Here is a 23488-nt window from a genome sequence, read left to right as displayed (position 1 = left end):
ACACCACAATTTTTTTTTTTGTGCTGAGCTACATCTATCTACACAAAGATGTGTGCAGCTAGCTATGCAGTCATTTTTACATCCCGTCAGCTAAATGAGCGATGGGAGTCAGCACAGCTGGAAGACACCGGTGATGGTGATGTGTCTCGCCCTGCGTCATATTCAGTGAAGCTTTTACTGCATTACAGTAACATGACATAAGCTTGGTTATCATTTGCCTTCTCGTGTCTCTGTCTGCTCCACTCTGTGTGTGAGGCAGCACACTCGCAGTGAGGCTGAGAGCAGGGAAAGCAGAAGCTAACATGAGTAAATAACAGCAGGAAAGACTCCCACACTGAGCTGAAATCAAACGAGTGACAATAAATAAGTTCAATAAGATAAATATTCCATGTATCTTGGTCCTGTTGTCATTTATTATCTTACAAGTAAATTCTAGATCAGTAAATTTATATTCTTTGATGAATCTGTCTTGTTTTATTTTACAAAGTTTAGAAAACAATATTTGAGTCAAGGTTACCTTCTTCCTCACAGCGAGGAATGCCACTTATTAATTTAACTCTGGTTTGAAATCAGCACTCAGTATCAGTAGAGAAGACATCAATGTTGTAATTTGATCTGGGATATTCTGGATCTTTAGCTAGCTAGCTTTGATTCCACAAGGAAAATGGCATTTAGTTCCATTATGTTGAAGAAAAGGCAGCCAACGTCTCCCAAACTGGGCAACTCACACCAGATGTATGTGTCTCGCTGTAAATGAGACCTAGGCTTTAATAATTTTTCAGGTTTAAGTGCATACATAAATGATAGATATTATTTTAAATGCTCTTTGCTTATTGAAGGGTTTATCTCTTGGGCCCATTTGCAATGAAAAGTTGTGGGTGCAGAGGATAAACCAGGCCCACATAAAACCAGCTGCCCAAACTGGTCTTTGCCTCTGAAGCCCAGCAGAGGTAAGATGGAGGAAAGCTCGTTCCTTTAAAGTGTGATTAGCATGGGTATACCAGCACTGCTATACCTGTAAATAAAGTCACATTATGGTATCACATTGGGAGGCTTTCAGAAGGCTGTTTGTATATGAATGCAGAGTATGTGAGGGGTGGGTGGGCAGAGAAATATCAGAGCAGTTTGCGGGAAAACCTTGAAGCTCCCACGACAAAAGCAGCAGCCAAAGTAAATGTCTGCCATCCTGAGGAAAAAGATTTCAGTGTTGATGCAGCAGGAGGAGTGAGGGCCATAGATTTGTGTACCGATGTGGTGGTGGGGGGGAGGAGTGGATGGGGGGGAGGGTCCCCTTAGACTGCATACACAAACACTTAACTATATGTTAGTTCTTGAGCACATGAGTGGAAGTGTGTGCGTAAACACGCTGGCAAACACAGCGCTGGCTTTGGCTGGACACTGGGGGCTCATAGAGGATGCAGCGTGAACCCCCGCACTAATAAAATTCACAGTGTTCGTATTAGTGAGATTTAGCAGGGAAAATAAACAGCCCTCCTCTCTGGCTGGACTGAGGCCTGGGTGGAGATGTGGAGGCCTTGGGCCCTACTGGCACAAACTCAACTATGGTGTAGTGGTGGTGGTGGTGAGGTTAGACCCCTACTCAAGGTCAAGGTGGGTAAGCCAAAGATTATCTGCTGAGGTCAGCTGCTTGGGACAGTGAGAGAGCCATCAAAAGCTTTTCGAAAACATTTTTAGAAACTATAATTTAGTTGATGGTACCTTTTAAAAGCGTAATAATCAGGCCCCACACATTGGAAATGTTCCTAAGGTTAGGGCTTAGGATTAGTGTGACTCCCATCCTCAAATTCCACCAATAGCAGGGAGGGAATTCAGAGAAATTGATAAGAATTTTCCACTTTGTGACAAGTTTTGGAAATTTGGTGTGGTATGGATATAAGGTTTTCAAAAACCACTGCATACAAGTTGAGGTGGCCCCCTGGTGGCTGGTATGAAAAAAAAATCAAATATGGCCGCCATCAGAAAACAATAATGGTTCTCAGCTGCTGTTACCAGTAGAACCTTGTATGATACCCCTTTTCCTACGTTTATTGGCACAAGGAATACAGTTCTGAGGTCATTTCTAAGTGGCCACCAGGGGGCCACCTCAATTTGTATGTGGTGGTTTTTGAAAACTGAATGTCCACACCTGTGACCTTGCCAAATTGCAATAACGTGTCAATGTGCACAATTTTTCTGAATTCCCTCCTTGTTACAAGAGGCAACCTCCAAGGTGAAAAATAACTTCAACGCAACAGTGCCACAAACTGCAGTTCCCCTAATGTCCAGCAGAGGCGCCAGCAGTTAAATTACAGGATGGCACTTTTAAGGGATTTTTTGGTGTCTCATTTTTTTGTGTAGATCTCATTTCAGAGTATTTTTGTCATTTCCTGCTATTGTCCCTTTTTTCAGGCCGTCGTCTTAGAAATCTGCTTTGGTTTGCAGTTATGGTCCTTGGCATCATTTCAGGACAGAATTTAGAGATTACTTTTCCTGGTATGCTCCTTCAGATACTGAACAAAGTTCACACACTCTGCATTGAACACATTAACTCGTGACGTTATATTTTCCCCTTGTATGTGTGGCTGCAGCTTTGCTGTACTTCCTGGTTGGTTTGGTATATCTCACTGGCCCGAGCTGACTATCTGTAGCATACTATTCAAACTGTAATCCCTCAATAGGTGGTTCAGAGAAGAAACGTGATTCCTAAGTGGAAATCTTGAAGTATGCGTGTTCTTGGCGTTGCTGTGCTGTACTCAGAGCAGATGCTAACCGTTTTCCCTGATAGTAGAGACAGTTTGTTCACATGTTCAAGGATGTTAGAAGGTTTGTATTTCTCACTACATGTTTGAGGATTTATTGGCACTGAGGTGAACTCTTGGCGCACTCTGTGGGTCCAACTCAGCTGCACACACCGCTCCTCGTTCTGCTGTTGGCTAGCTCTGCATTAGCTTAACTGTCTCCATGAACTTGCAGAGAGGCCAGCAGATTCTCAGAGAGTTGTTTTCACTCACATATTGGCAGTGAATACAAATATTTTTCACACAGTGCTGTTTTGTAATCGGTGTTACAGGAGTTAAAGCTGCAGGCCGGTTCTTCCCAGAGCCGTGAGGCGACCCTCCGGCTGCTCCGGCTGCAGGGACGCCGAGTGCCTGCAACTTCTGGGGATCAGCACAACCCTCCAATTAGAACGTTTTCATTTTCCATTTCAGCACAAGCAAATGCTTAAAATAATCACGCACACTCCTCGCTCGGCTTCTTTTTTAATATTCCTTTTCTTTACTGTATCAGTGTATGCCTGTAATTATGCCTCTATATAAATCCAGCTCCCACAATTACATCCAGCCTGGGATTCAGGCCCACAGAGCATCGACAGACGCACACACACACACACGCACGCATGTATGTACGTATACGCATACACACTCCATGATACCACACACTGCTGCGTTGCCACGGCCTGCACGACATCTGTTTTCTCGCTCCCTGCCGGAACCTGCTCGCTCTTTCAGTCATAACCACCGCCTATAAAACGCTTCTTCACCGAGTGTTGAGAGTTGTGTGAATGAAAGTTGTTTCAGGTAAAATTAGGTACGATTATTGAGCTAAACACAAGCCTGCTCACCGAACTTTGCTGAAAATTGGTTGCTGGAGGCACTGAGAATTCTTCTGAGCTGAATTAGATATATAGAGTGAAGGGGGCAGTTTCAAGGTGGGGGTAGAGGGTGGCATTGTGGGCACCGTGCCCAGAAGAGTGAGGCAGGCGCCAGCCTACCAGGGCACCGGGCTGTGAGGCCTGTTTCCTGCCTTATAAAGGGGAATATTAATACACATATCTCCCATTAAATCTGTTGGCAAGGCTGCAAGCTCGCCTTAAAAAAAAAAAAAAAAAGTCCTCATTCATGATCCCAGTTTTGCTCCTCTCCTCCCGCCTCTGCTCCTCTCCCACCCCTCCGTGTGGCTGGGAGAAGATGACATGTTTATTTATTAATCCTACAGAGTCGCATTCCTGAGCGGCGTTTGTTGTTTTTGCCAACTCTTTGATACACGTCTATATCATCTCCACCAGCCTTTATTCTCCTTTTCCAGGCCCCCAACTTCTGTTGTCTGCCATCTGAAGCTCCCGGGAGCCTTTTAACTGAGTGCATATGCCTCTGCTTTACGACTCGCCACCTCCAAACATAATAGCTTTGGAAGGGAGCCCCTGCTTTATGGCTGCAGGTCTGGCGCGGTGATTATGGCGGTGCCTGGATTCATTTGACTGGAGGGTTTGTGAGCTGTACCAGCAAAGACTTGGGATTGGCAACATATTGGCAACAGTGTAGCTGACACGCAGGAAGTGTGTGTGTGTTAGGTCACTGTGCACATGCTTAGGTGAGCTGTGATGGGTCTATTATGAGTTTCCTGCCTCTCGCACCTCTGATGATGTCTGCTGTAAGGCGTAATTAAACACACTCGGCCCGGCTCTCCGTCCTCTCACACTGGGACCAGCACCTGTTGGTCTCCACCAGTGGGTTTTTCTCTGTCTCACGTGGGAGTGGAAGCTGCATGCCTGAGAAATTTTAAAGAAATAAATACACATGATGGACTGTCAGTATGTGTGGAAAAACAAATGGCCCTCTTTAAGTTCATGGGAAAGTAGTGAACCCGTCGTTTTCTGGTGCTCTTTATGACAAGACTGAGAAAACAGCACAAGCAGCAGGTCCAGCAGGAGGCCGTGAACTCTACCTTTGTGAGTCAGCCTTGTTCTTTTTTAATGGTATTCTGAAATCAATTTGTTCAAATTGCCTCCATTTAACTTGCCTGAGTACAGCAGGCTGAAAGAGATTCCTATCACAGTAATTACTGAGAATGATTGGGCCCCGATTCATTATGCATAAGAGGATGCGAATGTTAAACAGGGGAGCTGTGTGAGAGAGATGCAGGAGATAGAGTTTAGCTTTGCATGGCTGTGACCTCCACTAGAACGCCCGCGGCTCAGCGTTCCCTCGAACGTGGTCCAGGATAACTGCTGGTTTCTACTGAGGACGGGCAGGTTTTCATGGAGGGATGGGGAGTTTACACATTAGTTAAAGGCACTGAGTGTAAAATCACAAAAGCCGTTGTTATTAATGACATCTGCGCCCGTTTAGCCCAGGTGGGCATCGTTACATAAAACTATAGATGGACAATAAAAGACTTTTTTTGGAGCCACAATTGACCATATTTGTACCAGAGAGTGGAGGGCTAGCTAGTGAGTGCATGACTATTATACACCTGCTAATCAGTGCTCGGTAACATCCAATCAAAATCCAAGACTTTCGCTTAGCACACTGGAGCTCCACCTCCTTGGACAGTCTGTTAGTCCAATGAAGCCACAGCAGCCATAATAATTACATTAAATGTGAAGCCTAGCAGACAGCCATCAGCTACAGCTGCCTGTGTCACCATCCACCTTTCAGTCAAAGAGGCCACGCCCCTAATACTGCAAACTTTAAGCCATAACATATTTAACAGGTGAGTTATAAAAACAATAACAAAATCCCTTTCTGTATCAGCTGTAAACATGTTTATTTCTGCTGTAAAGTTGGGAGTCTGTGGGAACCCGATCACTCCTGGAACTGGATTCAGGTGGATATTAGAAGAAAGGCCGTTTCTGCTACTTCCTTACTGCCGTCATTTCTCAGTCCTGGAGGTTGCCACCTGAAGACTTTGCAAACACTTATCAAAGGGTAAAACGGGTGACATTTCTGCTTTTGTGTCTCTTCTTGTATCTCCAGTATCCCGTTTTTCCAGCCCAAGGCTGACACCCCGGCTCAGCAGGAAAAGGGCGCTGTCCATCTCACCACTGTCAGATGCTAGCATTGACTTGCAGACCATGATTCGCACCTCACCCAACTCCCTCGTCGCCTATATAAACAATTCACGCTCCAGTTCTGCCGCCAGCAGCTCCTATGGGCACCTTTCAGTCGGAGGAATCAGGTATGACTGCAGTCCATATAAGCACACTGAACCTTTACAGGCATATTTATGCTTCTTAGTTATTATAGTCTGGTAAATGTTTATACACAATGAATAAAAACCAGTGATGAATGATAATATTCAAAGTCTCTTCTTTCAGTGCAGTTTTTTGGGGTGAAGAACAGATGGCACATTGTTGTCCAGAAACTATTAAAATCACATCAGTGAACATGTTACAACCATCACTTAAAGTGTACGGTGGCACTGGCAGTAAAGGTAGCAGTGTAAATGGGGGTTTGTCCGGGATTTGGCCTTAAACCACAAAGAACCAGACCTGCAGCAATTCACGTGGTCTTTTTATGAGACATGTTCATCTCCAGATATTAGAGGAAGACCTGCCTTTTTCTCTTGGTAGTGAGGACCAGTGTGACAAACAGGATGTTTCAGTAGGAACTGATTCCAGTGACTCTAATGTGAGTTTAGTCCATGTGTGCTTTAAAATATCCTGTTTTCCTCTCATTCCCTCACGCAGCCCCACATTCAGCTTCCCCCATCCCATCAACCCAGTTGCCTACCAGCAGCTGCTGTCCCAGCAGAGGGGTCTCAACGCCTTTGGCCACACGCCTCCTCTCATTCAGCAGTCGTCGTCCTCGTTCTCTGCTCGCCAGCACCCCCTCACTGCGTCACCCATGGCCTCCCACAATAGCACCAACTCCGAAGCAAACCAGGTAACACCATACCTCACATTCCTTTACACGGATATGTTTGTTTGGGATAAACAGGTGATTTTCATTTCCACGTCAGGGAGCTGATGTTTTCTGATCACTGAGATCAAATTCTTAGAAACATTAATAGAATAATCAAAGTTTAACCCTTCTGGCAGAACCTTTAGGACATTAACCCTTTAACAGCGGTGATTGCTGCTGATTCACCCATTACCTGCCATTACTTGCTGTGAACAGCTGGTTAACACTGAGCGTATTACCGCTGAGACGTCAGATCAAACTTTGAATTACAGTAATTACGCGACCGTTTGTCCTATTGGAAAAATTCAAACTGTTCCTGAAAGCTGAGAAATTGCGCTTCACACCAATCATATGTTTATTACAGTAAGTATTGCCAGAAGTCTGCGAATGGTGGGACATTTGAAGTAGGTCCGGTATTAAAGGGTTAACCATATCCTTTCCCTCAACAGTTTCCAATCTTCCAGGAAATTTGCTCAGACTGTGCAATGTTCTGAGAAACTGCAAAAAGCTGAGAGCTCCATCTCAGACTGTGTAGGCCTCAGTCAGCATGTTAATGTTAGAGTTCATGACAGTACAGTTAGAAAAAGGCTGCAGAAGTATGGCTGGTTTGGGAGTTCTGCCAGGAGGAAGCCTCTTCTCTCTAAGAGGAGCCTGGCAGCACGGCCTAGGTTTGCCTCTGAACAAACCACAAGACTTCTGGGGTGTACTTCCTTCTTCTCACACTGCTGCCGGATTTTAGCTTTCTGTTACATTAATAATGGCAGTGTCATATGTCCTGTTGTTCATCTGATGCTGTATTTAAATTATTTTAAGAGCTCTAAGGAGCAGATGATGTTTTTATTTTGTCCTGATCTGTAAAAAAAAAAAAGGCTGATCAAGAGACGCTGTAAAATAATACAACAGAGCAAAATCCTCAAAATCAAGTGCTTAAATCTTTTAAACTTAAAAAGGTTAAACATATAGTAAAAAGGTACATCGTGAAAGACAAATAAACCCAACACCAGTTGATCTCTGTGGACACCGATACACAGAAATCTTGGACGTAACACCCACTCTGTTGTTTCTTCAGTCTGTTGATATTTTTCAGTAATTTTAGACGTTTTAAAACTTCCCGTCTTTGTCCAAAAAATAGTCCTAAAAAGACAAAACAGATCCGAGGAGCTGGAACGAAGCCTCACTGCACAGCTCATCCTGACGTATTTCTATAAATGAAGGCTCAGGTCAGAAAAATGTTTGAGGCTCCTTCCCAGTTCCATCTGTCTTACTTCCCTCTGTCTCCTCTGCATCACTTTATCAGCCCACTGTCAGCGCCGCAGCCCCTCCTAATGTAAACTTCCCACTTGGTGAATCACTCCAGCTCACACTGCACCCCGCTGCCCCCAGCTCCGATTCAGCACCGCGTCTGCTGGATCCAAGTGTGCTGGAGTGCACTGTGTATTTGCACCTTTTTTCACACACACACACACACACACACACACACACACACACACACACACACACACACACACACACTTTATTTCTGCAGTGATCAGAACCATATTCCCCTTTTGTTTTCTAGCCAACTGAATGAATCATTGAGGCCCCCAGAACTGTATCCCACCGTAGCGTCTGGGTGGGATTAGAAGACACACACACACACACACACCCCCCCCCAAACATTGGACTTCCTCCAACAACCTCCCCACACACACACACACACACACACACACACACACACACACACAGTCCTTTCTTCTCCATTAGAGCTTTAACAGGCCTTCATAGTCTTTGTCTTTTCAGAATCAGTCAGCAGATCAAAGCCCCCTCCTCGCCCCCACATACATTTACGCACTCCCCAAGCCCCGACCCTGCCCCCTCCCCAGTCTGTAGCCAGGGTAATAACTCCTCTTCTTTCATATTTCCTTGCGGCTTTGGCGATCATAAAGCAGTCTAAACTGTTTAGTCTCGGCGGCGGGTCCCGGTCTGACTTATGGACCGTGGGGCCTGGTGCACCCAGGACTCGTCACCTCTCTCTGCAGCGGCGCGGGGCAACACGGCTCCCTGCAGGGTGGAAAGCAGCTCAGTCTGGTGCTCAGTGATGGTTTCATTAATAGGTGAGTGAGTGGGAGGACTAATGGATGGATGATTGTTGATTGATGGAAGGATTAATCGATTGGGTCGTTTGCAGTGTCAGGGGATGTTGCATATTTAAAGGGAGATATATAAATATGGGTTTCAGCACGTTGAGCGGAGACGACCTGACACTGACCTGTACACCAGTCTGAAACTTTCTTGTGAGCAGTTTCATGTAGGAACTATTTTCTCTGTCTACTTCCACCAACCACAAAAAGCATACAACTAACAGCTGAGAGCGCGACACCATTCATGTTTATATTCTTTCACGCTGTCAGGAGCTGATGATGCACCTCCATCTGCACAGGGATGCAGGTGCATGAAAACAAGGTTTCAGGACTGATTTCTAAAATGAGACAGTTTATTTTAATTATTAATTTATTTTTGAGCACAAAACAAGTTCTATTATATTCAAGAGAAGGCAGACGTCTCTGCAGCTGATCAAAGCTCACTGTCCCACACAGGTGTGTGACTCCACCTCAATCTTTGTCTTTTAGAACTCCAGCGGAGACCCAGCAGTGAGCAGCACTGTCAACCCACTGACCACAAAGAGGTCAAAGGTCAAGACTGAAACCGAGGGTCCCCTGCCCATTTCACCCTCATCTCAGGTGAGAAAATGACTCCCCCCACCTTTAAGTGCACTCACTAAGCTATAACTGATTATAAGTAATGAATAAAAACTCTTACGCTGTCTGTGATAAAGAGCCCGATAAGATCAGAGAGATGCAAAACAGCACCGACTGCTGCTTATTGACCAGAGAAAGCTGAAGTCTTTTGTAATGGATGTACACTTTATCTCCAGGACCACGGCGGGGGGATCCTGGACCTGAGTGAAGATCTGGATAAGGATGAGTGCAAACAGGAGCCCGAGGCCATATATGAGACCAACTGCCACTGGGAGGGCTGCTCCAAGGAGTACGACACCCAGGACCAGCTCGTCCATGTGAGTCCAAAGTTTGGCGCCAGTATGGCTCATTTATTTATGGAGTTGATTTTAATCACAACCAACAAGCAGAGAGAAGATACAAATCCAGTGATTCCCACAGGATTAGACTGTATTAGCAGTGGAGGATGGGGATGTGCACGCTTTCTTAAATGAGTTAATAAACAACATAGATAATAACTCCACTGGCTTGAACTTCAGGAAGTGTGCGGGGTCCGTGGTAGACCCTGTAACCTCACACCTGCTGCAGGTTTACTCCAGAGATGGAGTTAGTCTGTCCCAACACAGGACACCACAAGAGCATGTGTTAGCCTAAAACTAAGTAAGGAAACGAGACAGTGAGGACCGGGGCTAGGTGGGTTCACCTTTCAAAATAAAAGCAACGGGCTTGTCTATGAATAAAAAATATATTCTAAACTGAGCTTTACAAAGTACCAGGTCAACATGTGGGAACCCCTGAAACTGCTGAACCTGAACTTTCCCTGAACACACACACACACACACCTTCATCCCTGGTTGTTGTTACGGTTACACGTCGTATTGATCATTTTTGTGTGTAAAGCAGATTCAAACTGAAGTGTTTCTGTGTAAAAAGTTCAGATCCTTCTTCTGCTGCTCGTTAAATCCACGCAGAGAGCTGAGCGGTGACCGCTCCCTTCCTGTTGGGTCCACACGCGCCGCGTTAATGAGCTCTCGCCAAATCCAAACCCGAGCCCTGCAGCTGTGCCCACCCCTCCACAAGCCCAGTGACCCCTGACCCCTAACCTCTCACTCCCAGCAACACCCACAACCCCTGACGCCCAGAGGGCCGGCCATAAATCCACCGTCGTGCCAGCGACTCTGGGGTTACGGCCTCGGCCCCCCTTTCCAGGCAAACTTCTCTTCCTGCTCTCCACTTTCTGACTGGCAGTGAGTCACCTCAGAGCAGCAGCAGGACGGCCATGTGTCAAGTGCAAAGACCTACACCCCACTACGGGCTGCTGAAAGTCAGGACCAGAGTTACCTTTAAGAACTTCTGCTGTAAACTGTTTGTCAGCATTAGGGAGGAGCAGCAGAGGGCTGAGGGTGGACGGACAAACGCCACAGCCTCCTTCATCGAACGTATAAAATACATGGGTGTGATTTCTGACAGCAGCTCCCTGAACACATCTGAGGTTTCACATGAGGTTCAAACATCATCAGCAAAAACAGAACACACACACACAAACACACACACACCTGTGGGTTTTCTGTGGTTTCTGGTCGACCAGAGTAATCCTGTTTCAAGAGCCTCCAAATTATGGATTCACAGTCGAGTGTAACCTGAAAATAGAGACCTCTGCTTGGGCCACACACTTTTTTCCACTCCTCTTCCTCCTTCCTCCCAGAATAGACCTCAGTAGAATTGCTAACCGCAGGCCTTTTTTGCTGGTCAAGAAGTGGCCACATAAGTGGAGCATTGTGGGCTTGGATGTCCTCAGGAAATGAGGTGGTTCCTCTGGGTGTGTGGATATTTGCATGCGGTGGACGGGCGAGTGTTTTGAAATGTGTCTGTTCAGAGAAATCATGTTTGACTGCAGCAGAAGCTGAACACGCTGCAGAGCGCCGCTGGACTCCAGCATCCCATTCTTCCTTTTCTCCTCATACCGCTGATAAATCAAACCGAGTACGGTCGAAGTTCTCTCGAGACTTTCTGCATATTTAGAGCAAGTTAAAACATCACACAGGAAACTGTTTCCCTGACTTCCTGATCCATGAGAAGTAAGGAAATGAAGGAAAATCCTCTTCCTGATCACTTCTTTACGAGGAGCCGCTGAAGTTCCTTTTCTGAGAGAAATGTGAATACAAACACACAGCCTGAAAAAACACACACTGCCTTTGTAGCTTTTGTCTCCTATTGACAAAGGCATAACAACTGTCAGTATAATGGATTGCAGAGCGATGTCAGAGAGTCAAACATGCACGGACACATAGGAGATTCTGGTGGGAAAGAAACAGGAATTTGCTGACTCTCCTTTAGCATCTGGTTACATTGTTTTCTCCTTTATGGACACATGTATAACAAAACTGTAATGACTGACTGGAATCGATTTGTCTCCACAGCACATCAACAACGACCACATCCACGGCGAGAAGAAGGAGTTTGTGTGTCGCTGGGAGGAGTGTTCACGGGAGCAGAAGCCCTTCAAGGCGCAGTACATGCTGGTGGTCCACATGAGGCGACACACGGGGGAGAAGCCGCATAAATGCACAGTAAGACCCTCGTGCTCTTGGAGAACACCGTGGTGCCTGCTAACTGCAGTAATTTGGTCTCACAGGGCTATATCGCCCATAATGCAGCCAGCGTGCAGCCCAGAATGTAATGCAAGCTAACCAGTCTTAGAGCCCATGCTAATGGCTGACATCATGTGGTTAGTGACATCATTAAGTTGGATTTAATTTAGTTCCATTTGAATTTATTGAGAGAACCTGAAATATTACAGAGGAAACCAACGATCACCGATAAGCAGCACATGGCAACAGGGGGCAAGAACTGTTTTCATGACACACGTGAGACAGATTATGGACAGATTATGGTATCCAGTTGTTAAGTGATGATGTATCAGTCCTGTTTCTGGGTCACTCTTTATTTTTTTTAATAGTCCTAAAAATGTGTTAGTGTTCATTCTGCGCCTGCAGTTCAGTTTTCATCATGTGACATCACCCCCATTCAAAGTGAATGGCAGGCACAGGTGTCTTCTGTCCTGCCCCCCCCCCCCCCCCCCCCCCCCCCCCCCCCCCCCCTCAGCAGATGACCCCCCCCTCCCTGAGCCTGGTTCTGCTGGAGGTTTCTTCCTGTTAAAGGGAGTTTTTCCTTCCCACTGTCACCAAGTGCTGCTCATAGGGGGTCGTTTAGACTGTTGGGTTTTCTCTGTATTATTTTAGGGTAACTTTACCTACAGTATAAAGCACCTTGAGGCGACTGTTGTGATTTGAATCTGTAAATAATGCTTTTAAACACTGTGTGCACGTCTCCGCTTAGATCCACCAAAGTTCCTACAGAGCCACAGCAGACAGGATACAATTAGTTACACTCACTGTAATTCGCTGGTGGATTGATCTGTGTGAAACCAGCGGAGCGACCCTTTAACCATCTCATTAACTTGTTAACCAACTACTTGAAGCTGGGATTTACTCAGCCGCCTCAGCAGCCAAAGACTCCCGGCCCTTTAGCGGACTTACAGAAAAAGTTGGTGTGATTTTCTTTGTGCGTATCAGCACTGATATTTCCCGTGTTTGATAAATCAGGGCTTTGACTGAAGCCTTCATTTGCTGTGTGAAGATCAAATTGAGGGGCCTGTTTGCTTGGCTTCAAAGCTCGCTCGTGGGCTCTCATGAATGCATTAAAACAGATGACTTGTGAAGGATCGAGTTAAGAAAGCTGATTGACAGTGAGGGTGTGTAATTAAAATCTGCAGACGCGCAGGGGGCCATGGGTCCTTATTAAGACCAAGCTGTACATTCTGCACACAAATCCCACGTGCATCTTCTCCTAACTCCCCCTTAGTCTTTTCTTTTTAAGGATGAATCTTTGGACTTTTCATCCCCTTTTTGAGCTGCTCTAATTTAATTCTCTTTTAATTTCAGAGCCAATTATGCTCACAATGACTGCTCAGAAGGAATACCAAATTATAGCTTGTACAGTACAAGTGAATACAAAGGCTAAACACAGACTTCTCTTTGTCTCAACAAAGTGCACCAGACAAAGAGCTCTACCACACCTCACACTTAGTTTGGATATTTCGTGTAATAGCCCTTTTTACCAAAGTGTAGCAGGGCTTTGCTTTTGTGTGGCACGCCACAGTAGGTGGGCAAGAGTCCAAGAGTAGATTACATTTAAAAACTGGAACAAAAAGAGCGTTTCGCTGTTGTTTTTGTTGTGTTCGGCTCTTTTCTCTGGCCAGCTGCAGACTAAACAACAGCACTCAGGCGTCAATCTCGCTGTCTGTCTGTCTCATTGTCTGCCTGTCTCTCTGCAGTTTGAGGGCTGCTCGAAGGCTTACTCTCGCCTGGAGAACCTCAAGACCCACCTCAGGTCCCACACCGGGGAGAAACCCTACGTGTGTGAGCACGAAGGCTGCAACAAGGCCTTCTCAAATGCCTCCGACCGCGCAAAGCACCAGAACCGCACACACTCAAATGAGGTATGTTCAGGCGCACACACACACACACACACGGGTCAGCTGATCTGATGTGAGCAGTTTGAACGGTGAATGATATTTTCACATTTGCCACAATAAGAAATGTGTTGACTCCATCTTGGCAGAAACCGTATGTGTGTAAGATCCCGGGCTGTACCAAACGCTACACGGACCCCAGCTCTCTCAGGAAGCACGTCAAGACGGTCCACGGACCCGAAGCTCACGTCACCAAGAAGCAGCGAAGCGACGCTCCGCCGAGACTACAGCCACCCAAAGGCAACGGGGAGAACGAGGCCAACTCCAAGCATGGGGCGAGAGGCGTGGATGGCAAGATTGAGGCCAACAGCACCTCTAGAGGAGCGGAGGACTGCCTACAAGTCAAATCTATTAAGACAGAGAACTCTGTGGTGAGTGGTGGTCATCGGTTACATGATATGTTGGCTCAAACTGGGGAACAGTGCTTTTGCATTTTTACTAACACTGCTAGAGAAACGCGTCCTGCTGGCTCTGTGTGCGTCCTCTCACACTCACTCTGGTTGAACCTGCTTCTCTCTTTCCTTTGAAACCCTCCTAACGGACAGACTTCACTGAGGTGAGCACACGGCCCGTTTCACTCTCTCTTTCTGTTGCATGATGGAGTCCACGTTCATCCATGTTCAAGTATTTTCTTGCTCCTTTGCATGAGACAGTCTTACACTGCCGTTAAACTAGATTTTTATGTCCACAAGATCAATATTCAACTGATGATGAAAGTCATTGTCACATTAATATTGAAAGGCTGGGACTTCTTTAGCATGTGTGCTGCTCGCAGAACTTTTCTATTATCCACTTGTTTTCTTAAATAAATCACCCTGTTTCATAATTTAGAGAGTATGGAACTATAGGGCTACATTAGTTATTACTAAACACCATCACAATCAGAATTTTTTAACTGTGGTAATTATTTAATATTGAAGAATACCTAATGCGGTTCTCTGAACTTGGCACAAGGCTGTGGGTTTTTTTTTAATTTATATAAATGTTTAAATTTCACTTTTTACCATTTTTGTTTTCTTTTTCATTTATTCAAATACTTATTTGACCTACTAACCTCCTGCTGTTTGATTCATTACACGTTCGTCCATCCTCCTCCAGACGTATCAGTCCAGTCCTGGTGGCCACTCATCATGTAGCAGCGAGCCGTCGCCTCTCAGCAGCGCCAACAACAACGACAGTGGGGTAGAGATGGCCGTGCACAGCGGGGGCAGCTTCGGGGACCTCAGCACACAGGACGAGTGCCCCATGGTTGACTCCACTGTTCCCGCTGGGGGACAGCAGGCTGGGATGGGGCTTCAGTTGAGGAAAGCCATGGGTCACGGTGGCGCAGTCACCATCAAGCTGGAAAACATCAAGAAAGAAAGGCTGAAGACGGTGAGGGACCCCTGCCCCTGGGGTAACTCTGCGCCACAGCCACTGCAGGGCCAACGCAGCAGCATGAAGCTGCCTCCCATACCTGCAGTTGGTAAGGACTACATGTTGAAGAAACATCTGCCATCTCATTTTAAGGCTTTACTGTCACAGACTGTATATAAATGATGTAAACCCCATGAAATAACAGAGTGGGTTGTTTATACTCATCTCAAATTCTCAGCTTTAGCTATGCTTTTGAGGCCAAAAGTGACCAGGTTTACATGAATGGGTGGAGCACTAAGCTAAAGCTAGCACTAGTAAGGAACATCTAAATACTTCACGGTCAGTCACACAGAAACCTGCTAATTAGTGCCCTGGAGTGGTGGCCTAGGGGAGAAGAAGAGGGTTCATCACTGAGAGGACCCTGGTTCAAATCCTCGGGCTGGCATCACCGTGGGTCCCTGAGCAAGCCCACCCCCCCAGGTTGCTCCCCGGGTGCCCTTTGGCTGCCCCCTGCTCCATGCTGTGCTGTGTGTACTACATACTCTATGTGTGTGATGGGTTAAATGCAGAGAATGAATTTCACTGCATGTATATGTATGTGACAAATAAAGCTCTTTCTTCTTTCTTCTTCAATAACGGTCCAATAAAAATCCCAGAAAATGTTTCACCTATGAATTATAAAGGTGAAAATTAGCTATAAAGACCAAATCTGTTTTTGTATCAGGCTGTAAACATGCTTATTTCTGCTGTAAAGCTGGGCGTTTCAATATGGGAACCTGCAGAGATTTACTTACATTTTGAGACAGCCTTTAGAGGAACTGCACTCTTTTAGTGCTTCAGTGCTGGCTTTATGTTTTAGCCCCGGAGGTTGGGCTTTGTTTACTGTGTGATGAAGACCAAACAACCATACTGAGAAATGCTAACTCTGTAATGTCTATATGTTTTATGATATAATAATGTTTCTTTCTATCTGCTAGGATCCCTGCTGGAGAGCTCCAACATAAGCAACTTAAGTGGTTCGTATCCTGCCCAACGCTTGGATGACCTGTCATCATGTGAGGTGACGCTGCTGAACCAGCTGAATGAGCGCCGTGACAGCACCACCAGCACCATCAGCTCAGCTTACACCCTGAGTCGGCGCTCCTCCGGTATTTCACCCTGTTATTCCAGCCGTCGCTCCAGTGGGACGTCCCAGTTTGGCGCTAACCGCCATAACAATATCAGTTCGGCCGACTCCTACGACCCGATCTCCACTGACCTGTCTCGCCGCTCCAGCGAGGCCAGCCACTGTGGAGGCGGAGGTATCAGTGCAGGAGGTGGAGCAGGCCTTCCAAGTCTTCTCAGTCTTACACCAGCACAGCATTATCGGCTCAAGGCAAAGTATGCTGCTGCCATCGGTGGAGCTCCACCTACTCCACTTCCCAACATGGAACGAATGAGCCTAAGGACTCGCATGGCACTCTACAGCGAGTCCCAGGAAGGTTCATCACACCCCTTCCATCGGCCACCCTCTGGAACGGTGCCGAGGCGGTGCAGTGATATTGGATATGGCACACAGAGCATGATGCCCCACGAAGTACCCACCAGCCTGCCACGCCGTGCAAGTGACCCAGTGCGCCGTACCACACTTGACCCGCTCTCCTATCCAAGGGTCCAGCGCTATAACAGCATGAGCAGCATAAACCCCATGAATGCTCCCCCAGCTGCAGAATGCCACCAGACACTGGCTGCGCAGGGCTACACTCGTTCCGACGGAAGCCTGCAACGCTACCCATTTGCACCCAGACCACCGAGCATTTCTGAGAATGTAGCCATGGAGAACATGGCAGTAGATGGAATGATGGCTGGGGGTGAGCAGGGTGGAGAGGATGATATGGTGCTTCCAGATGATGTGGTGCAGTACCTCAGGTCACAGAATTCTGACCCCTCTGGTCACAACTCGGGACAAGCCGACTATAATTCCAGCAGTCAGACTCAGGGTTTCCAGACAAACATGGTTCCACCAGCATCGTTTTTTGCACAGAGGAGGATGGCCACGGTGGATGCCATGATGGCTCAGTTCAGTCAGGATATGCAGTCCTGCCAGATGGGTCCTGGTAGCTCCCAGCAGCCTTTCGCAGCACCATCAGACAACGTGAACAAGAATAACATGCCGGTGCAGTGGAATGAGGTGAGCTCAGGGACGGTGGACACCACAGCCAAGCTTCCCAAACAGCAGCAGCATCCTCTCAGGGGGAACCTAGCTGTTGTACAGCAGAGGCAGATTTTTGGGTCCTTCCAGATGCAAGGTCAGGGCCTGAGCAACAACCAGCAAGTTGTGCCTATGAGTCAGAATATATCTATGCAGGGGTATGTGAACAATAGCAGCCAGAGGTCGATGAACATCTCCCTCCAGCAGCATCAGCAACAGAGACAATGCAACAACGTGAACTTTAATGACCAAATGAGTCCTCAGCAAGGGTTTGGCCAAGAAGCAATCCCAAGTTCTATATCTGGAAGCACTAGCATGAGACCAACCCGCAACAGTATGGCAGATCCAGAGGTGCAGCGTTACAGAGCAAGGACACAGACTGATGGGTATTCTTATCTGAACCAAGTGGATTCTCAGCAAAATTACAACGCTATCTCCCAACAGCAGCACAATGTCCAAAATGGAGGCAGAGGAATGTTACAACCCAGGCCTCCGACAGAGCCCAGGTCTACTGCCAGACCACACGCCGGGTCTAGCATGACACAACCGAGCCGATTGCTCAAGTCATCTGATTTGAGCCCCAGTCAGGGTAATGATACCTCTGAGGCAAGCCCAAAGAGGCCCAGCGGGTCAGTGGCCCACACCAGCAACTCAGAAATTCAGAACTCTGCTGTGTTCTACACGGGTCAGATTCACATGTTTGAGCCACCTTCTGTCAGCTTTGATGCCCCCATGTCTCCATGTGCCAGCCAGGCTCCTGCCAGCAACAACACTGCTGCAGCCAACATGGCCTCGCCGGGAGTCAACCAGGTCTCCAGTAGCACGGTGGATTCTTCCACAAGCGGATCTGGGGGCGCGGAGCACGCCCAGATCGACTTTGACACCATGCTCGATGACGGGGACCACTCGAGCCTAATGTCAGGCACCCTGAGTCCTGGCCTTCTGCAGAGCCTCTCTCAGAGTTCCTCACGTCTCACCACCCCCCGCAACTCTGTCACCCTCGCGTCCGTACCAGCAGGGATTGGCAACATGGCCATCGGTGACATGAACTCCATGCTCACAGCTTTGGCTGAGGAAAGCAAGTTCCTCAACATGATTAGCTGAGAGCAGTCAAACACCTCATCATCCATCCATTCTTACCATGTCTATCAGGAATATAAGGACTACACAAGAAAGCACTGATTGTACAATGCAAAACTGGTCATTATATAAACTTTTTCTACATTGTTCATAGTAATATGCTTATCTTGTAATATTTGTTTCAGATTATATGTTACATTCAAAAGTTAATAGTAAATATAGATAGGGTTAAGGACCATTTTCTATCATTTGTTAAAAAGCCATACTTTTTAGCTACATGTCTATGATAGTCCAGGGTATATAAATGCATCAAGAACAATTGCCATTCAGTATTTGCCGGCGTAACAGGCCTTTACAAAGTGGTGCACTGATAGCAGTTCACATAGTGCCTTGCTGAGGACATAAAGAGTGAGAATCTGAGTACGACACGAAAACAGACTCATCAGGAAATGAAGAGGATATGCAGCTCTCAGACTGTTATGTGTAGGTGACACTGTACGGTACCTGCTCTGAGATATGTTACACACCTGACGTTTAAACTAGAGCTGTCAAACAAGTTATAAATGATAAATTCATTTGGAACTGACTTGAGTCAAATTAACTCATGTAAGTGTTTTCAGGCGATTGTTAAAACAGATCATGGGAGCGTGGAGGTGGTTCAGGCTCAGCGGTACGTTCGGCCCACATCAGCTGCTTCCCCTCCACGCCTCCGACCGGCAGACCTCACACAGGGCGCTCTGATTACGTTACTTTAGCTTCTGCATTTGCTGCACATGTGCAAGCTGCTTTTGACCCACCGCTCCTAATGCTGTCTGACTTCATCAGAAAGTTAATCTGCAGTTCACATATGTTCACATATGCACTTAATGTAACCATCCTGCAGCAGAGCTGCTTCTGCTGCCTTCTGCATCGTTTTTCTTTTATGTACTAAATGTTTAAAATAAATTTTTTGGAGTGTGTCACCAACACATGCTTCATAAAATCTGATTAAATGTGGTTTACAGAGTGAAGCATTTGACAGCCCTAGTTTAAACACACAGATTTTAAGCGCTCTCTGATCAGGATCTGAGCTCGTGAGGATGTGAGGTGTGATTTCCTCCTCTGCCCTCTGGATCAGACGTTCACTCTCCTCGGTCCCGTCTCACAAGGGTACATGATTGAAAAGGACAAGGATGTGCATCAGTGTTAGGCCATCAGGGCACATGAACCCCTGTGCATCTGATGAGGAGCACTCTCTGAAAGAATATACAAGTACCTCTGTGTGTTCTCAGTAGAGATCCAACCCTAATTAACACATTCATACCCCCCCCCCCCCCACACACTGCACCCCAGCTCTCCCCCGGGTCCTCGATGAACTGCAGAGTCCAGGAAAGGACTCAGACTTTGATAATCTGGTTTTTCTGACAGGATCGTCTGCAAACTCCTGTTTTATTATGTTTGCTCAAATTCTAAGTAGCCTTTCAAATGTCTGTGTGTATGCTACCATCCACTTTTACTATGCTTGCTGTGTATGTATATAGCTTTTGTACATTTCAAATAAACTATCTCCTCTTTTTCTGTCTGAATCCGCTCGCTGCATCTTTGAATCTGTGTTCCCTGGAGACGGACCGTGGAAGCGAGGCTGCACTGCAAACAAAATCACACTTATTGTTTTTAAGGCTGCTGTTGGGAAACGCTCACACATGTGAGCTAATGAAAGCACAGTTTATCCTCTGGCTGCATGGACCGAACAGAATATCACGGAGCCCCCACCCTGAAACCCACAGGACTCAGAGCACCTGTCCCACAGAACACCTTCAGAGGTCTTGTGTACACGCCCTGATGGGTCAAAGGTGTTTCTGCTGACCTACAAGCAGCAGCTTCCAGGCCTGAAAAGTTCCTCAAATGTTACAATGTCCGACCTTACAGCAGAAATCAGCTGGACTCAGACGCTGCTTTGGTCTAATATCTTATAGCTCATTGTTTAAATTATATCAAGGATTAAAGTTCATCTTGTTAGGGGGCGTGGCCTCTGTGAATGGCAGGAAGATTCTAATCAAGGAATCTGAAGCTGCAGTTTTCCGGGGCCTCGTTTGGCCTCAGCTTCTAAGGGTGCATCAACCAGAGGTCTGCATGTGCTACATGTTAAATGTATTGTGACATCTGGGCCACTTGTAGATCACCCAACACTTTACATCAATTCTGACCCACGCAGCACTTAGCAGTGCAATACTGAAGCCTCGGTGCAAAAAGTTACTCCATTAGACTCGAACATCTCATCCGGGTCCACCTTCACCTCTAAATGCAGCTGCTGGCTCTACAAACCAAGCTGGCAACCGCTATAAAGATGTAGCTGAGGCTCCACATTAAAGTCCACATACCAATGGGTATGTGGACTTTTATATACATCCATCTTTTATATACAGTCTATGAGAGCTGTATAATAGACGGTGTGCAGTTTAAATGCTCTGAGTCTGAGGATCTGTGGCTCACCTCAGCAGAGCTGCACAGGTGGTTTTCATTTCATAAATACATTATTTTATGCTGAATATCTGCAAATAATTATAAGCAGGAACATAAAAACCTGCACCTGTAACTTCAGGTTTTAAAATCAGTTAAAATCATCAGTGCTTGGTTATTATCATCATTGGTTTTACAGGATCTCAGGTTCTGACCCCAGCATTATATCATTCAGATTTCACCCTCAGTCAAATCAACAGATCTCCTGAATTTTCCTAAATTATAATAATAATAATAATTTCCTAAATAAATAAACTTTCTTCACAGCTGAAAACCGACAGTATGACATCAGCTGCAGTGACATCATCAGAAATGCCAAACACACCACGTGGGCTTTTTTTAAGACGTCATGATGAGTTTTTACTAAAGCAGCCAAATCCAGACTCAGGCTGGAGTAACCGGAACAATCACGACTTTAATGCGAAACTTACTTTTTTGGTACAAAAGTCAGACAGGTGAGCAAACACGAAGACCCGGAGAGAACTGACACAGGTGACACAGGTGACACTGATGACGAGGGCAGGAAACAGGAAGCTAAACGACTCAGAAAGTTATTACCAAAATAAAACAGGAAGTAACTTTAAGGAAACTAACCCTGCTCCTCAGATGGTCCCATTCCAGGAGTTTGGAAGTAGTTCCTCCAGTTTTATTATATTTCATGTGCTTTTAAATCAGACACCACAAACACGATGTGGTGTATTTTATGCTCGGAGTCTTTAAACGATGTTGATACCTGTTTGCAGCATTTCTCTCCTTTACCTGACCGGTACTTATTTCATTCTTCACTGTTTCCTCAGGTGTAAACCAGCACCTTTGAGTTTCTTTGCTTTCAGTGATCTTCTTCTGCTAAATGCACCGACCTCAGTCCCCACAGACTCCCACATAAAATCCATGTTTACAGCCTGATACAGAAACTGCTTTGGTCTCTGTGGATTACTTCCTCCTTCATAGCAGCTGTATGTTATTATCTTTATTCAGATTTTTAATCCCTGTGTTTTAATTATTGCTCTTAAAGTATTTGTCTTGTTGTGATTGTTCATGGTTTTGCCTGCTGTGCAGCTCTTTGGTCAAAGTCTTCTGTGTTTAAATGTTGTATAAATAAACAGGCTGACCTGTCTGAGTGATAATTAGCATTAATCTGTGTGACGCACAGACGGCATAAAGGGGAAACACCAAGGACAGCCCACAGACACGGCCACTGTCACGTCTATCCACAGTATTCCTGACTTCGCGCCACTACCCATAATTCATTCATGCTAAGGGAAAGTGGAGGTGGAGACAGTCAGCTGTTCCTGTATCACTGATTAGAGAAATCATGTAGTGATGCTGCAGCTATTCTGTGGAAGGTAAATCACTGATCTGATATCAGAGTGTTCAGATCACTGAAACAGAAACACTGGACTGGCTGAAGGCTGATCGAGGAGACACGCAGCTGTCATCCTGCTACGTGTTTACATGAAGGCAGGCATTGTTTAAGCTTTGTGTAGACTGTATGCTGTAGTGTCACACTATAAATAAAAAATAAGAGGCTGTACATTAAAGGAAAACTTAAAACATAAGGAAAAAATACAGTAATAGGATGTGCAACTGGGTAGTATAATTTGGGGGAAAAAGGACAAATTTACAGAATAAAATAATTTGAAAAAATGTACAGACTGATGTAGTGACAACTGACAACAGCACAAGTTGAACCAGAGCTCATGTTCCAACTAATAAAGCCGCCTGTTACAGCACAAAGTAACAGGAGTTTGTCATTAACTCTGGCTCTGACTTTGGGTAACTGGAAGTATAAAACCGAACAGCAGAAGTAGCCGTCTGTCATGGAGCCTACGTATGCTCTTCCAGAAACCCGTGGATAGAGGGAAATATAGTTTCATAAAAGTCGAGGTTTCCATAAATCTTCTCTGGACTTTGTTCAAGTAAAGAAACGTTTGTGCAAATTTTCCTGTTTTCTGTCTTTGAAATGTTTCTCACTCCTGAGGCTCCTCTGCATGAATATAACATCACAATTAATGTGGTGTCAAATTAAACCAATTTTCCTTCACACTTGTTTCCTCTGGCTTTCAGTGAGGTGTCTTTAGACTGCTCTGTGATAGCTTCAGTGCATATGCTTCAATAATAAAGGAGCGGCGTTTGTTTGGCTTTGAAGCCGTCTTTCCTCTGCATACATCACTGTCTGCCGGCTCCTCTGCTAATGAAAAAATAATGCATTATTTCAGGAGTTGCTTTTTTACACACAATCTTTCTTTAGAACAAAAGAAAGGAAAAAAAATCCCATCTGAAAAGTCAGGTGAAAAAGGAGACTCCGCGCAGCAAAGTGCATACAGAGCAGTTTCTAAAGTTAGACGGTACGCTGGCCAAAATTAACAGTGGCAGGCCGGCCCTGAAGAAATGGGTCTGCAGGGCAACATGAAGCAGCAAAGGGGAG

At 45.9% G+C, this 23488-nt stretch overlaps 1 protein-coding gene across 2 annotated transcripts in view; it reads left to right on the top strand.

Moving 5' to 3' along the window:
- The window catches only part of gli2a (GLI family zinc finger 2a), a 79962-nt gene extending 59773 nt beyond the window's left edge, over positions 1-20189 (top strand). For both annotated transcript variants that reach the window (XM_030758890.1, XM_030758891.1), the window contains 9 exons: positions 5757-5958; positions 6470-6665; positions 9293-9403; positions 9598-9738; positions 11821-11970; positions 13737-13901; positions 14024-14305; positions 15033-15399; positions 16268-20189. In XM_030758890.1, coding sequence (XP_030614750.1) covers positions 5757-5958; positions 6470-6665; positions 9293-9403; positions 9598-9738; positions 11821-11970; positions 13737-13901; positions 14024-14305; positions 15033-15399; positions 16268-18585 — 3932 coding nt within the window. In that variant the 3' untranslated portion in view covers positions 18586-20189. The remainder of the gene's footprint in view (positions 1-5756; positions 5959-6469; positions 6666-9292; positions 9404-9597; positions 9739-11820; positions 11971-13736; positions 13902-14023; positions 14306-15032; positions 15400-16267) is intronic.
- Positions 20190-23488: the final 3299 nt, after the last annotated feature.

This window comes from Archocentrus centrarchus, chromosome 21 (assembly GCF_007364275.1).
Source record: "Archocentrus centrarchus isolate MPI-CPG fArcCen1 chromosome 21, fArcCen1, whole genome shotgun sequence".
NCBI classification, from domain to species: Eukaryota; Metazoa; Chordata; class Actinopteri; order Cichliformes; family Cichlidae; genus Archocentrus; species Archocentrus centrarchus.
Note: the sequence above shows the minus strand (reverse complement) of the source record. Positions and strands in the feature narration are given on the sequence as shown.